This window comes from Mustela nivalis (genome assembly GCF_964662115.1).
Source record: "Mustela nivalis genome assembly, chromosome: 1".
Classification (NCBI taxonomy): Eukaryota; Metazoa; Chordata; class Mammalia; order Carnivora; family Mustelidae; genus Mustela; species Mustela nivalis.
Window position 1 is genome coordinate 156,572,333 of NC_139020.1, and position 15,566 is coordinate 156,587,898.

General features: G+C 45.2%; 1 protein-coding gene across 5 annotated transcripts in view; it reads left to right on the forward strand.

The window, feature by feature from the left end:
- The window catches only part of MYRIP (myosin VIIA and Rab interacting protein), a 390,291-nt gene extending 375,879 nt beyond the window's left edge, over positions 1–14,412 (forward strand). For 4 of the 5 annotated variants that reach the window (XM_082746221.1, XM_082746224.1, XM_082746222.1 and 1 more), the window contains 5 exons: positions 5,658–5,819; positions 9,944–10,048; positions 10,158–10,218; positions 11,232–11,350; positions 12,524–14,412. In XM_082746221.1, coding sequence (XP_082602347.1) covers positions 5,658–5,819; positions 9,944–10,048; positions 10,158–10,218; positions 11,232–11,350; positions 12,524–12,568 — 492 coding nt within the window. In that variant the 3' untranslated portion in view covers positions 12,569–14,412. The remainder of the gene's footprint in view (positions 1–5,657; positions 5,820–9,943; positions 10,049–10,157; positions 10,219–11,231; positions 11,351–12,523) is intronic. The other variant, XM_082746223.1, reaches the window with a different exon arrangement.
- The last annotated feature ends 1,154 nt before the right edge of the window (positions 14,413–15,566 follow it).

Consider the following 15,566-nt stretch of genomic DNA (forward strand, 5'->3'; position numbering starts at 1 on the left):
GTTGGAACAACGAATCAAAATGACTCAAGGTTTTTTAAAAAATGCCAATAGTTGCTTTATCTTAAAAGTTAAAGACTCTCTCCCTTGGAATTCCCACAAAACCTAAGTAGAGGTCTGTTTGTCCCTTACCTCCCTGTTACTGCCCTTTCTCTCCATTCATCTGTCCCCATTAGATTGGCACCAGTGACATTTTGGGTTCAATAATTCTTTGTTTTGGGGGGTGTCCTCTAGGTGAAAGATGTTCAGCAGCACCCCTGGCCTCTACCCATGAGATGCTGGTGACATCAAACTGTGACAGTCAGGGTGCCTGGGTGGCTCAGTTGGTTAAGTGTCTGCCTTCAGCTCAGGTTTTGATCCCAGAGTCCTGGGATCCCCACGTCGGGCTCCCTTGTCTGCAGGGAGTCTGCTTCTCCCTTTGCCCCTCACCCCACTTGTGCTTTCTCTCTCTCCCTGTCTCTCAAATAAATAAATAAAATCTTTAAAAATAAAAAAAGAAAGAAAAAGAAAGGAAAGGTAAAGAAAAAAGAAAAGAAAATGTTTATTAAAAAAATATGACAGTCAAAATGTCTTCAGGCATTGTCTGATATTGGAGGGGGAGAGGCATGGAGGCAGGAGCCCAGTCATCCCCAGATTAGGAATCCGCTGTATGAATCCCTGCAGAACACCATCTTTCCCCTGAGTAGCCCCAGCCCTTGCCCAGAGCTTGATGCGGAGGTGCTAGAAGAATGTTTACCTGATACATAGTTCAGTCGAATGAACTCCTTTTCTTGGAAAGAAATGTTTTATTGCTAATGTGGAGGGTCTCTGTTCTTTAAATATGTCTACAATACAGTTCTTTCAGTATTGATAGTTCTAAAAATAGCCTTAATCCTGGACACGCAGAGCAGAAAAAGTTAAAGTCAAGATATGGCTCACCAGGAAAGGGCTGGTTTTCTTTACCCAGTATTGTATTTTTTAAAAAATGCAATATGTGAAACATTCAGATTTAAGAGGTGACTGTGGGTTCCCAGGAAACACTTAAAGCAAAGACAACATGCCTTTTTTTTTTTTCCCCCTCCAAGGGGCATGTTGAAAATGCAGTGGCTTTGTGGGAGTTTTCCTTTTGTAAGATCATTTTATTATACACTATGTTTCTTTCCTTGGGTTCTTGAACATTTTCAGGTGGAAACACATCCACTTAACCCGCTGATGTGAGATGTCAGAAACCCCAGCAGGGACCAGCGCTCTAAGGCGGGGGGTTTGTAATTCCTTGCACCCCTGCTCCCCAAGAGTTAACTGCTTCTTCCCCCTCCCCCCTTCCCCCTTCCAGCTTTACACATCGCCCCTCATAAAAACGTCTCCGTTCCTTTGAATTCTGTGGTTCTGAGTCAGAGAAGGGCTGACTCTTCTCTTTATCTCTTTAGAGACAAAGATCACAGAGCCCCGGGGCCGGTTCTGCTCTGCGGTTTCCAGGACGGAATTCAGCGGAATTCAGCGAGCAGCCGAAGGGCGGGGCTGATTCTCTGGCGGACCTCTGGGTGCCGCGGATTTAATGGATTTAATTAAGCCGGGGCTTTTTGTCCGTCTGTGCTCTAAAGGGCGCTCCTTCGTTTTTCATTGTCCTCGGCGGCCCTGCTCCTTTGTGCAGAGGAGCCGGGAGCGCCAAAAATAGAACCGGAGACACCTACTCTCACCTTCTGGACATTGGCTACCACGGTTTCAGGAAGGGACTATTGTCTGAGGTGTGGGTAAGGTTCAGGGAGGCTATAGCCTGTAGCCCCAGAGAGTGGCAGTCGGAGCTGGGGCGGGGGTTGGGGGGTGGTCTCCACCCCTGGGCTGTGAGGTCCACGGAGAGCAGGATCCTGGAGGAGCGCCGCCTAGTGGGAGCTGTCTCCTCCTCCTGCCATCCATCTCCTGCCGGTTGTCTCCCAGGGGCCAAACCCATCCTAGCCAGCAAGGGTGCCTGGGTGATGAGGTTCACGCAGGTCAGCCTCACAAAGAGGGCGGGGCAGAGAAGGGTGGGAACTGGACCTCGGGGTCAACAGAACCACTGGCATGACCATTCTCAGACCCTTGGTGTGAGGAGTAGGGACCCATAGATGCCATCTTGTGGATTTAGGCAGGGTTATGAGTGGGAGGGAGGAGTGGGCTCTCTCACACCTCCCACCACCATGGGAAGACCTTCCTCATTCTCTTTTTTGCTAATCGACCAACAGCCTGGAGCACCTGGTAATTCTCAAGAGAGAGACAGAGCAGGAACAGCCCCAACTTCCCTTTTAGTGCTGCCGGATAACTTTTGGCAACACCATATCCCATGGTCTGTATCTTTAGTGGCCTCAGACACAGTAGAACTTCCCTAGGAGGGAGCCCAGCTCTGTCACAGAATCTGGGAGCAGGCAGAGGATGTTGGTCCTCCTCCTCAAGGCTCTCGGGTGCTCTCCATGGTACAGGAGAGGACGTGGGCCTGGGCCTTGTGGAGATGGTTCTGGCTACTTCGGTGGTCCTCTGACTTCCAGAGCAAGCAAACAAATGCTATCAATTACTGTTTAGGCATAGTCCTCTAGAATGTGTTTCATGGAAGGCAAATCCAACAGGATACTATAAAATCAGATCCGTTTCAGCAAGATGTATAGTCTTTCTAGGAAAGTTGAGAGCTGTGTTAGCATATTAAAGACTCTGAGAAGTACTGCAGCAAAGAAATCTGTTTAATTTTCTTTACCCTTAGGTGCCTCGTTAGCGCAGTAGGTAGCGCGTCAGTCTCATAATTTTCTTTACCCTTGAAGCTTTGACCACAAAGTCCTTCCTTAGTGAAACACCTGTTCTTGTTTCTTGAACCATTTTGAGGAAGTTGAGTTGAACCAGGAGCCAGTCCATGAAGTCATGGGCATCAGTGGCTGGAGTTTGGAGAAGACATAGCTTACAGAGACATGGTAGCCATGGTTCTTGCCAAAAGCGAGCCTTTACTCAGCCAGCAATTCCAGGTTAATGGTTTTCAACTGGATTGTTTTTTTAAGACTAGAATAGCATTCCATTATCATAGCATGTTAACTTGGGTTATTTCACCCCCAGCAACAGAACCAACGTCAGGTTGATCTATAACCACAATAACTCAAGTACCTTTAGGTCAGAGTTTCAAGTGTAAAACATCATAATGTTGCAAGCGAGATTAAGTATTAGGGCATCAGGGGACAGGGCAGATAAAGACATGGGATCTGACACCAGCCCCCAAGAGCTCAAATCCCGAGTCTACCACTTCCCAGCTTTGAGGCATGGGGAAGTCACTTAACCTCCAGGATCTAATGTTCTCCTCTTTAAGACAGTGATGATGATCATAGCACATACCTCAGGGATTGCCATGAACATTGAAGGAGAAATGCCCCATAAAACCCTTGGCTTAATGCCTGGCTCAATAAATATGTGTGGTCACCATCATCGCCAATACCAGCCCATTAGGCACCATCACCTTGTTGGTGAGTTCCTGCTCAGCCTGCATCAGGGCCAAACCACAGAACCTTCCCTCACCCCCTCATGCCAGGAAAGCACACTTTCAGGGAACACAGAGTAAAAGATGAACATCCTGGCCTTGCTGAAGGCTTGGAACTAGTTGGCAGAGAAAACAAAGAATATTAGCAAATGACCACGTTGAAGACAAAAGAGACTGTTAAGATGACATAGCTGTGGGATGTGATGGTGTTGAGCTTTGTGTGTTTCCAGAAAAATCAAGGTTCTTGAGACTAAAGTTATGACAAGTTATGTTTAGCCCTATTGCCATACTCATTCAAATTATTCATTTCATTTAAATAATCATTCCAAATTTTGTTTCATTGCACAACCCTGTAAGTCTGAATTTAAAGTGATCTCATCATTTGCCTTTTATCATCTCTCCCTGCCTGTCTCTTTCTCTTTCCTCAGTTTTCTTCCCCTCTGAAGAGAAGTTTTCAACTTCGTAACTTTTGAGACACAAATATTTAATGTTTTCTCCACTCAAATAGGTTTGAAAGATTCATTTATTTCCTTCGTGTGACAAACAACAAAGAAGTGTATTTTGTTTCCAAGACAAAGAATAAATGTCTTCTATTAACTGTGAGGATCTTTTAGAAACAGAAGTTCTCTGATTCTTGCATATGACAAAGAAGGACAAAACTAAGGGCAGACGAAACTATGGCAATCGTTGACAGACAATTGATTCATGGCCCCCTCTCTGACTGAAGAATCACTTAACATGGCATCCACAGTGCCCGTCACTGAGGGAAGCTCCCCCAGCCCAGCTCATCGTGCCTAGCGTGGCACAAATGCACATTCATCAAACCTGCCCCTTCCTTTGTTCCACTTTGAAATGTTTTGTAAAATTGTCAGTTTTAATTCAGATGTGTGAATCAGGCCAGAGAATGGATGGGGTAGGAGCACCTCAGCGCTCTTCTCTTCCTCACCAACACTTGGTGTCGCTCAGTGCAAAACACTTGCCTGAATTGTGTGTGCAAGCTCTTGGCTTATCCTTTTATTTTTTTTTAAAGATTTTATTTATTTATTTGACAGACAAGATCACAAGCAGGCAGAGAGGCAGGTAGAGAGAGAGAGAGAGGAGGGAGCAGGCTCCCTGCTGAGCAGAGAGCCCGATGTGGGACTCGATCCCAGGACCCTGAGATCATGACCTGAGCCGAAGGCAGCAGCTTAACCCACTGAGCCACCCAGGCGCCCTCCTGTTTTATTTTTTAACTCAAGTTAAAAGAGCATGTGTGACCGTGTGTTTTCATTCAAATGACTCTAAATTGCTGTGATTACATGTTTAGAGTTTTACATATGTTGATTAAGTTTCAAAAACCGCTCATTAACTAATTAGCTTCTTTGGATCATTCTCATTCTGTGTAGTTGGTTGTTGCATCCCGTGACTATCTAGGCTGAAGGACATTTGTTTCGCTCACCCTGGCCGGCATCCCTCAGTCTGAATTATCCCAACAATTCTACCTTCTGTTTGCCCACTTGCATGGCAATTGCCTTATAAACTCATGAGTCAAATTTTTGCCCTTTAATTTTTCCTCAGATCATTCCCTTTACTAATTTTCTCTTTAATTTTCGAGGACTCTCAAAAAACTGATGGATAAATGGATTTGACATGTTTCTTTCAACATCACACAATTTTCTAAGAAATCAACTATTTTCCTACTACACATTTCAGGTTCATCTTAATGCTCTTAACCAGCTTCAAGCCAGCCGAAGATCATCAATCAGAGTTAATTCACTCAAAATATGGAATTGTTTTAAATTAATTTCATCTCTTTTATGTTTTCTGATTTTTTTTTTCAGTTGCTAAATGCCAACCAAATTTTTTCCTGGAAAAATTACACCATTGGTTTTTCTTTGTGTCTTCTGTCTTGGCATTATGGCTGTTATACTCACGGGACAAATTTTTAATTTATGTAGCTGACACCCCGTACTTTGGACTAGTTTTTCATATTTTCAAGACATAGAAGTTGCTTTTTCCTGCAGGAAAGTTTGGGGGAGTGGTAGGTGTGGTTGACAGTGAGGGGGTACTAAGACCTCATGCTACCGTTTCAGTTGGGGGCATTCCCTGACTTTTCCCCCAAGGCTGAGCCTGGTTCTCTGTCTGGGGTGCCCTGAAAAGACCCCACCAGTCCCAGTTCCAAAACTTGAGCTCAGAGGCTGTGCCTCCCCTTCAGGTGTACCTGGCCGCAGGCACCGTGTACGGACTGGAAGGCCAGCTGAATGAGCTGGAGGATGCCGCCCGCTGCATCCACAGTGGCACCGATGAGACCGAGCTGGCAGATCTGGAGGACCAGGTGGCTACGGCGGCAGCCCAGGTCCACCATGCTGAGCTCCAGGTAAGAACTCCCCCTCTGCCCAGATGGAGCACCTTCATGAAAGGGGAGAGGGCACCCTGTCTTCCACAAGAATGATTGCAGAGCCTTTCTATCTGGCACGTTCTCTGGCATGCTTGCATGGTCCTTTTATGTGGATTCCACCAAATACAACTTTTAAAAATCACAGCCTTGATAATATAACAGATTTCTCTTTAAACCTATGTCACCTTTCTCTGATGAATTCTCTGTCCCATGGGTAGGTCTCCTGGCTATATGGGTTCCCATTCCACCCCAAGACCTCCCCTCCCCTTTATCACACTGTTGATTACTTACTTGATGGCAGTTTCTCCCTCTATACACTAAAAACCCCATGAGGACAGGACTACAACTGCCTAGCTTAACAGAGAAACTCCAGTGCCTAACATAATACTGGACATGGGTTTGGCACTCAATAAAAATGGCGTGAATGAACGAATGAAATGAAATTGTAGATTTCACAGACCAGTAATTTGCATTATTTAGATATGGCGGATTCAGAACTGAAATGATGTTATCTGTATCTTTGTGAAGACACTAGTTTGGCATTTTCGTGGGTAGTCCCATGGCCTCTGACTCTGAATCAGAGTGGACTGTGGACAAAGTCGCTGATTCTCAAACTGGGGTCCATGAGACATGCTGGTCTCTGTAGTATATGTTCAGTGTAGACCTCTGTTTCAGTGCGATTTCTAAAGACCTTGCATCTTAAAACTGCACCCTAGGGGAACTGGGGTCAGTAGAAACCACCTATGCACAGAGAAGATTATGATCTCAAGTGGTAATCATTTCTTAAATAAATATTTTTGTTTTAGAGAGTCAAAAATCCCTAAAGCCATTGGCAGCATTAAGCACTCTCAAGAATGGGAGGTGCCCGTTCTCCACCCCGTGGAAGAATTAATGTTGTGTTCTAGGAATGGTCTCCTTGCACACGGCCCTGTCGACTATTCATTATCAGCAAGAATTGCTGAAGAGCATCTCTCCTCAAAGACAAATCATTTTCCAGAAATACCACCTAACATGTAATCAATTTATGGTCAAAGTTATACAAAGTAGAATAAAATCATTTGTTTTCTGAGGTACAGTTTGGTGGTTTAGCAAGAAATAACATCATGTATGGGTGTTTGGCAGGGTTTTACTGGATAGTTATTCGTGCTCCTAGATATTTCTAGTCTTAAATTATTGGAACCATGTTTTGTGGCAGAAAATCCTGGAGTCCAAAATGACCATGTTCTTTCTGTTTTAATGTGCCTAGTCTTTATACATTTTAAAATATGACAGTAATGTTATCAATAATACCTAGTGTTCAGTGATCATTACTTGGTGCCACGAGTTTTACTCGACACTTAACCTCATTATTGTAATCAATCCTTTCAGCAATTCCATGACATAGCTGTTATTTTCCCCCTTTTTTTCCCTAGGGAGACTGGGGCTCAGAGAGGTTAAACCACTTGCCCAAGGCCAAATAGCTAAAGAGTGATAAAGCCAGGATTTGAACCTGTCTTTCTGACCTCACAGCCACATTCTGTACCAGTTTGTGCTGCGTGGTTTTCTGAGAAATGTGTTGGTCCTGCCAACAGACATATATCCACTTGCAAAGGAGTCCTTAATTTGCAAGGGAGGTTGTCAACGCTGCCTTCGGTTTTATAGATCTTCACAATGTGGGAATCTTCAGTACCATGGAGACTCTCTCCCTGCTGCCTGCTGCCAGCTGCCCCAGAAAATAAGCCTCTCACTCCCTGTTGTCTGTTCTCATCCAAAGTTGTTCCCACGGAGGAGGGTAGATGTGCTAAACTGTGTTCTTGGATTAGGTCAGAGCCTAGGGACTCTATCACTCTTGGCACAGGATTGCCCAGTGCTCTGGGAGATTGCAGGATGACCCATGGGGCGGGGATCTATTGTACTATGGTGCTGTCCACTATATCATGTGGCATCATCTCTATGGATTTCCTGGGGGAAGTTCTCTCGTAACTCTCAGTACCAGGAAAAGCTGTTCTTGTGAGCATTCGGTCTTTATCCTACACGGATCTCTTTGCTTTGGCTCCCGGGAAACTCAGAGCTGAATTGGTCATCCCCACTAACAAGTGTAAGGGCCATTGGATATGCAGTCTTAGGAAGGAAATGGAGCACAACTAGGTGGATAGATGGAGGGGAGAGAGAGAAAGAGAGAGAATGCAAAATGTAGGCAAAATCAGCCCTCAATAGGCCTCCTTCCTCTTTCTTTGGCTTTTGCCCTCTGATCTAAAACTCAAAAAATTAACCCCTTCTTATTCTGGAATAAAATCATTTGTTTTCTCTGGAATAAAATCATTTGTTTGCTGACTGTCTGCTGACTGTCAGGCTCTGGAATAAGAGGTGAGGAGGTCAGGAGGTGAGCAGTCCGCTCTCCCATTGACCCATCTCTCAGGGCCTGATGAGCAAGGGCCTCCATCTGAACAGCTTCCAGGGAAACCATGGGAATCTAATCCACACCAGCTGCACATAACTGATAAAAGTTTAGCCTGCAGCCTTTCTAAGGGGGCTGGACCGTTTATTGGTCTAAAAGCTAAAGGAATGCAGTTTTCAATATGAAATTTGAGGAGTCAGAACAAGAAGGCATCTGGGGGGCCAGGGAGGGGCAGGGGCTGTGCAGTGTCTCCCCTGGGAGCAGCTTGGAGTATTTCACCGGTTGCCTTGGCCTCCTCCCTCCTCCTCTTCCTCTTCGGACCAAGACTACCCCCTACCCCCACTTGGGGATAGGGGATGCACCTCCCATATTCGCTGATCCTTCAGTCCTTCTCTCTGCACTTCTGTCCCAGTAGGCTCTTTCTGAAGAGGTCCCTAGTAAATGACAGTAGAATTCGAAGCTGTCCTGAGCAGCTCGAGACAGTGGAGGGATGGGGACAGGGACAGAGAACTCAGGGTCCACCCAGATTGGCTGCTGGGCCAACTTTCAGGTTCCCTGTCTGATGCCCTGGCAATGTGCAGGCTGTGTCCGGAGGTCAGCAAGGCAGCTGTGATCCCCATATCCTCCTTCCACTCCGCGAGCCTGCTCCTGCCTCTCCCCGTGTCCCCCACGCCAGGCTTTGGCAGGTCCTCAGTGTGGTGAGAGCATGAGGGTTGGCATGAGTTGGGAGCTCTGCCCCAGACCAGCTGTGAAGTGCTGGCTGGGTTACTTACCCTTCTGAGCCACAGAAGCCTCATCCATAGAGCCGAGAGAATGGTACCTCTGTCATAGGTTTATGAATGAGTTCCCATATTCACAATGCTTAGCAGGGTGACGGCACAGATTATTGCTCTTTTCTAAGAGCAGGGATTACCTCGTCTTCATCCCTGGGGACATGGGTGGGTTAGGGTTCTTTCTGGGCACTGACTGGGCTCTTGCTCTCTGTATCTGCCTTAAGACTCTTGAAAAGTAATCTGAACTCTCTCTAACCGTCTGATATTATGGTCCAGGAAACTGATGCCCAGAGAGAAGAGGGAGTTTCTCAAGGCACTTGTCCTTTTAATGAAAGAAATGGATTGGAACCAGGGGCTGCTGGGCCTCCCTCCTAAGAGCCTGTGCTGTGGCTTTGGCTCATGGAGTCATGGAAGAATGAAGAAGGACCTATAAATCATACTCGCCTTTCAAAGCTCGCATCAAGTGTGGCCCGCTCTGGAAGCCTTCCTGACCTGCCATGCCCCTCTCCCTGCCATGCTGGGCCAGGGCTCCCATCATGCCCTGGGCTTCCACTTATCCCCAGAGATATATCCCTGACAAGGGTGTTGATATTCTCTAGAGCTACCAAACTAGACATTTAAATTTACAAAGGAAGGCCTATGTTTTATTCTCTTATTACAGCACTAGATAGAGAAGGGCTTGGTAGAAGTTGGACAAATAAGGGGTGCCTGGCTGACTCAGTCAGTGAGAATATACGACTCTCAATCTTGGGGTTGTGAGTTTGAACCACACATTGGGTGTACAGATTACTTTAAAAAATAAAATCTTAAAAAAATATAAAAGAAGTTGAATGAATGAATGAATGAGTATACATCAAAGCAGATTTGTTCATTATAGACTCCTGTCATTTCTAACAAAGATTCTCCCCTCCTGTGCTTTCCCCCTACTGATTCTGTCTTTCTGTTGCATCAAGATTTCTGATATCGAGAGCCGGATTTCAGCTCTGACCATTGCCGGATTAAACATAGCACCATGTGTGCGCCTCACGAGAAAACGAGATCAGAAGCAAAGGAACCAGGTGTGTTTGTCCCTTACTTCATCTGTTGGAATATTGCACGACCTGGAACATTTAGATCAAATATCTTTATCTTTGCGAAGGTGTGTTAACAGCTGTGTTCTATTTGTAGGTACAAACCATAGACACATCAAGGCAGCAGAGGAGGAAACTGCCTGCCCCACCAGTGAAAGGTGTGCTTAAAATAAACTGCAGAACTACCAAAGAAATAATCCTGACTTACTTTGAGTTATTCAGCGATCTGAGTTTGAGGACTGGATCTAATGCAGATTTCTCACCAGAAGTGCTCTTGTGAAGACTCTGTCTTGACTTGAATCCCCCAGAAGCAGACCCCAAGACAAAGGCGGGATTTGGGAAGCAATTCCAAGAAACTGGTAGGACAGGAGAGAAATGATTCAGGAAAGGAAATCAAGTCAATGCAATACAATATAATTTGTAGTTTATTTCTCCAGGCAAATGAGACTAAAATACTGTCTCCCAGAAGTCCTTAGCAGGATTTATTGCTGAGGGCTTCTGGGAGACAGTATTTTTTTTTAAGATTTTATTTATTTATTTATTTACTTGTCAGAGAGAAAGTGTGTGCAAGCACAAGCAGGGGGAGCAGCAAGCAGAGGGAGAAGCAGGATCCCAGAACCCTGGGGGTTCACTCTCAGTGGGATGGACAAGGATTTTAAATGGCTATATGTCAGTGTAAGTCATGTTTGGCCATTGGACAATTTTGGCCCCAAATTTATAAGGATTTATAACCTTGAAAACCTTTTATATTCCAGAATTGCAAATAAGAATTTATGAACTATGCCTGGGTTGCCTGGGTGGCTCAGTCGGTTAGGCATCTGACTCTTGATCTCAACTCAGGTCTTAATCTCAGGGTCATGAATTCAAGCCCTGTGTTGGGCTCCATGCTGAGCATGGAGTCTACCTTAAGAAAAATAAAGAAAGAATTTATGAACTATGGTGGATTATCTCCAAACTACCTTTTCCTGGAGAGCCACTAATGAGTCTTGAATTTGTTTGGTGTGTATCATAAAAATAAACATAAAATTAAAAACTTCTGCAGTCATACCTGTAGACTGGAATGAGATACCAAACCTAGAACCAAAATCTGGGTCATGGGGACACTTGGTCTTTCTTCCTCAACACTCGGACTGCTTCTGGGTACCACTTATTTCCATCTGTTTCCTTTTAGCTGAAAACATGGAGTCATCTTCAGTGACCACCACAAAAACATTTAACCACAACTTCATTCTCCAAGGCTCCTCGACAAACAGGACTAATGAAAGGAAAAACACCACCAAGGATTTGATGGTAAGTTGTGTCTCGATGACCATCACTTGCACTGTAGATGAGGCCTCCATTCTGTAGCCCTCCTGTCCCCACCTCCCCCATCAGAGCCCCAGGAAGCATCCTTCCTGCCTGGTCTCATGGTCTGTTGGTCAGGGAATTGGCAGTTAAGTGTGCCAATGAGAAGCGATGAGCACCCTGCCTGGTATTGCTAACCTCTTTGATACAGGGATACATCCTCGCAACTCCTTGTAGGGTTTGATATGAGAGAACTAAAAATGGGTACATAGGAATGTAGGGTCTGGTTGAGGTATCAGAGTTTGCATCCTGTTTTTGATCCACATTCACTCATCCTTAAATTTCTTGTGAGTCATTAATTACATGTTGTGTGTTCCTGAAAAAAAAGTTCAACAGCTGTCTCGAAACACAAAGGAAGGGACAGTAGATAATTTGCACAAACTCTGGAGAGCTTGTACAGAGGGCTAACGGATCATTTGACTAAACACCTACCTATGCCTGGTGGGGCTTCCGTGGGAAGTGATAATCCAGCTGAACTGACCCCATGGTACCATTACACTGAGGGCAGATAGCATCTGGGTGACAAGACTGAAGCAAGGGCAAGTTTATTCTTCTGCCTTTTATGCATCACCATTCTTCCCTTCCCCTTCCTCCGCCTCACGGTCCTTGTCCCCTGAGAGCAGGAGCCCCAAGTAACAGCATAATGGTGGGCATGTCCTTTGGGGTTACAAATCACTGCATCTCTTGGGCATCACATGACAACAGCTCTGCCCACTGCCTCTTCTTCACTGCTCAGCCACTACCCCTGACCTTTTAAAGTCCAGTTACCTTGCTCCCGACTGTTACTTCAAAGAGCTAAAAAGATGCGTTTATCGCATTTTAAAGGGCAGACCATTAGTGCCAGGGAAGGAATCTGTTATAAATAAGATAGTTAAAAACATTACCTTTCCTAGAGCTAGAACATAGATTAGTGGTTGCTAAGGCCTGTGGGGAGGGGCCATAGGAAGAAACCACTTGGTGGGTAAGATGTTTTACTTTAGAGGCACAGTAGGCTTTGAAACTAGGTAGAGGTGGTGGCCACGTGACATTGTGAGTGTAGCAAATGCCACTGAATTATTCCCTCTCTGTGGGGTGGAGGGGCAGAAGGAGAGGGCGAGAGAGAGTGTTAAACAGCCACAGTGCCCTCTGTCTCCCCACAGGAGCCCACTCTGGAGTCAGCGGTGATGTATTAGCGTCCCGGGACTCCACTGCCAATGACCCACTGCCTCCGGCTGTACACGACAGTGCCTTGACCCCACAGCCATCAAATACTGTGCGGATTTCCACCTGAAGAGAGGGCCTGGGGAGGCCACGGTGCACTGCTGCAAGGGCTGTCCCGATACCTCACCCAGCAAGCAGTCCTGGACTTGGGCGCTGCCGGCTTGCCCACTCTCTGCCTTAGGCTCCCAGGGGAATCCCAGACAGCAAACTGAGACGCTGGCTTCCAACAGCAGAGCTCCATGTTCAAAAGATGCATCTTTTCCCTATCTGCTTTGCTACTATGTGTTGTCTTTAAGATTGTTTTTGGTTTTGGTTTTGGGGGGTTTTTTTTGGTCCCTCTCATTCAAGTAGAAGTACGTGCCAACAGTTATTTGTCCAAAGGAAAACTACTGGGGGCTGGGGGGTGGAAGGAAGGGAAATCTGTATCATCATTTAATTCATCATCAGGTCTTGCTAATCTCTCACAAGCATCTTTGTCCCACAAGTGCTAAGGAAAAAAAAGTGCAAACGCCCCTGTAGTGAACATCAGGACTGTCCCATTTGGGGAGCGTGCACCCAGAGAGGATGCCGCCTTTCAGCCACCTCCTTCCTGGGAAGTTCCAACCTCCCCCACAGCCGGCACAACCAGTCATTCCCATCACTTTGCCATCACAAGCCACGAAGTGGAAAGCTCTGCCTCACTCATGCCATGTCCAGGCCTATCTGAAACAAGGTCTCACTGAGAATTCAGGGCTCTTCCCTGGACTTACGGACAGTCTCCCCACTCTGAAGGGGAGTGGAACTTGAGAACGCCTACCATTGGCTTAACTTTAGGGCACTGTCCAGAATCCACATGATGTGGTTTAGCGATGATCATGCGTCTAATGGGGTTTGGGTAAATGGATTCTTGCAGACAATAACCACGTGAGAAATTGTCCTCCGAAATTTATTTCCCAATAAATATTCAGCAAAAGTAATAGAATGACCTTAAAAGTAAACATGATTAAAGAATCACCTGGGGAAGAACAGGCATAAAAAAGGCAGGGATAAACTGAATTAGTGGACACAAGAGCCGACGGGAGCTCCACATTCCTAGTCTCAAATGCATGACTACGTAGAGTGTGTTTATAAAGACAAATGGAATGGAATTTCACACAATGAATTGAGCATTTACAACCTTTCTTAAATCTGTCCCTGGGACATTCTGAATCAAAGGAAGCAAATCATGAGAAGCAAGGGGATAGTTTGACCGAAATGTATTAAGTGACTGCTTTCAGGAAGCAGTTTCTTCTAACTTTAATCCTTAGAGCAACGCTCTTTGGTAGGTGTCCCCATTTTTCAGATCTGGAAACAGAGGGGGCCAAAGAGATTAGTTTGCCCAAGTCACACCTTGAAACTAAGTCTAATTGGAAAGCCTCACAAAAGCCTCACTCCGTGTTTGTTTCAACTTCTACATTCTTTCGCTGCTACGCACATTCCCAGACCTGATTTGTTGCTGAGATGTGTGTTAGGATCCCTTCCTGACGGGGGTCTACCTATCTTCCAGTGATACTCCCTGCTGATGCTGTGTATGTGTTACCCAACAGAAATGACTCTTTGGAAATTAAGTCTTTGGCTTTTTTTTTCTGTTGGTGTGACTCAAAGCAGACAAATACAAATTTTAAAAACACAACAAAAAAAGATCTGAGTTCCAAATAGAATGTTTTCTTTAAGAGGCATGAAAAGCAACTATTGTTGTGTTACAGTGTTAAAATATTCCGTTTTCTTTGACAAAAATGTGTAAACTGTCTAAGCCTTGCAAAAAAAAAAAAAAAAAAGAAAGAAAGAAAGAAAGAGAAAAAGAAAAAAAAAAAGAAGCCTGCTCTATGGCATTCGAAATTTTATAAAGGTTTCCTTGTGCCAAATAAGTGCAAAGATTTAATTTACTATTAAAAACCATAAGTATATGTTATAGTTTCAGAAGAATTATTTTGTCATCAAGTGATTTTGATCTTCAGTGTCAATATTTATATTTAGATTAATTTTTATAAATGAAAATATTTTAATGGTTTAAGAAAATGAGGACAATAGGACCATATCTCTGATGACTTCTGAAAGTTATGCTTGCCTTCATGTTATATGCACATTGCCAAGAATTACTGTCAAGAGAAATGATAAAGAAGTAAAAGTCATTTATGAAAATAATGTATGTGGGTGTGCACTTTTTGGGGTTGGGGAAGACTGGGAGTGCCGAGGGGACAGGGAAAGAAGTCAATATTTAGTCATTGGAGGGGCCAACCTTCAAAGCTACTGTTGCCTTACACCCCCGTTCCTTCCAGTCTCACCACTTGCTTCTGGGTTACTCACTGTCCTGAGAGCCACAGTATTCAAAGCAGAGGGGGAGGAGGGGAACAGTGTAAGTTTCTCCCTCAGGAGACCTTTCTGATGGTCATAACTTGGTGGGGGGTTGTTACTGGCATACAGTGGACAGTGGCCAGGGATGCTGCCAAACATCCTACAATGCAGAACCACCTGCAACCAAGAATTATCTCACACAAAATGTGATCAATGTCAAGGCTAAGGACGCTGGGACCCTGGAGGGAAGCCTGTATGTGGGCAGAGAGGCCCCTGCACAGGAAGCAGGACTCTGAGTCTCCCAGAGTCTTTCACGGGTCCAGTGACAACTGTTGCTTCTCTGAGGCTGGCCTGTCCTGACACTGGATGTTGCCATCCCCAAGAAGAAGTAGGAACCCTCCTCCCACTGGAAGTAAATGAGTGAATAATAATAATATGGAGAGAAGCCACTGGCCTTCACCACCTGGTGGCTTAACACGGTCATATTCAAACTTGAGTGGGCATCAGAATCACCTGTTAAGACACAGATTTATGGGAGTCACCCAGTCATCCCCAGAGCTCAGTCTACTTTCTCTACATTACTACGCATGTGCCTGGCACAACAGTGTTTACTAAGCACCGAGAGCAAACAAGCTAACATTTAGGTGGA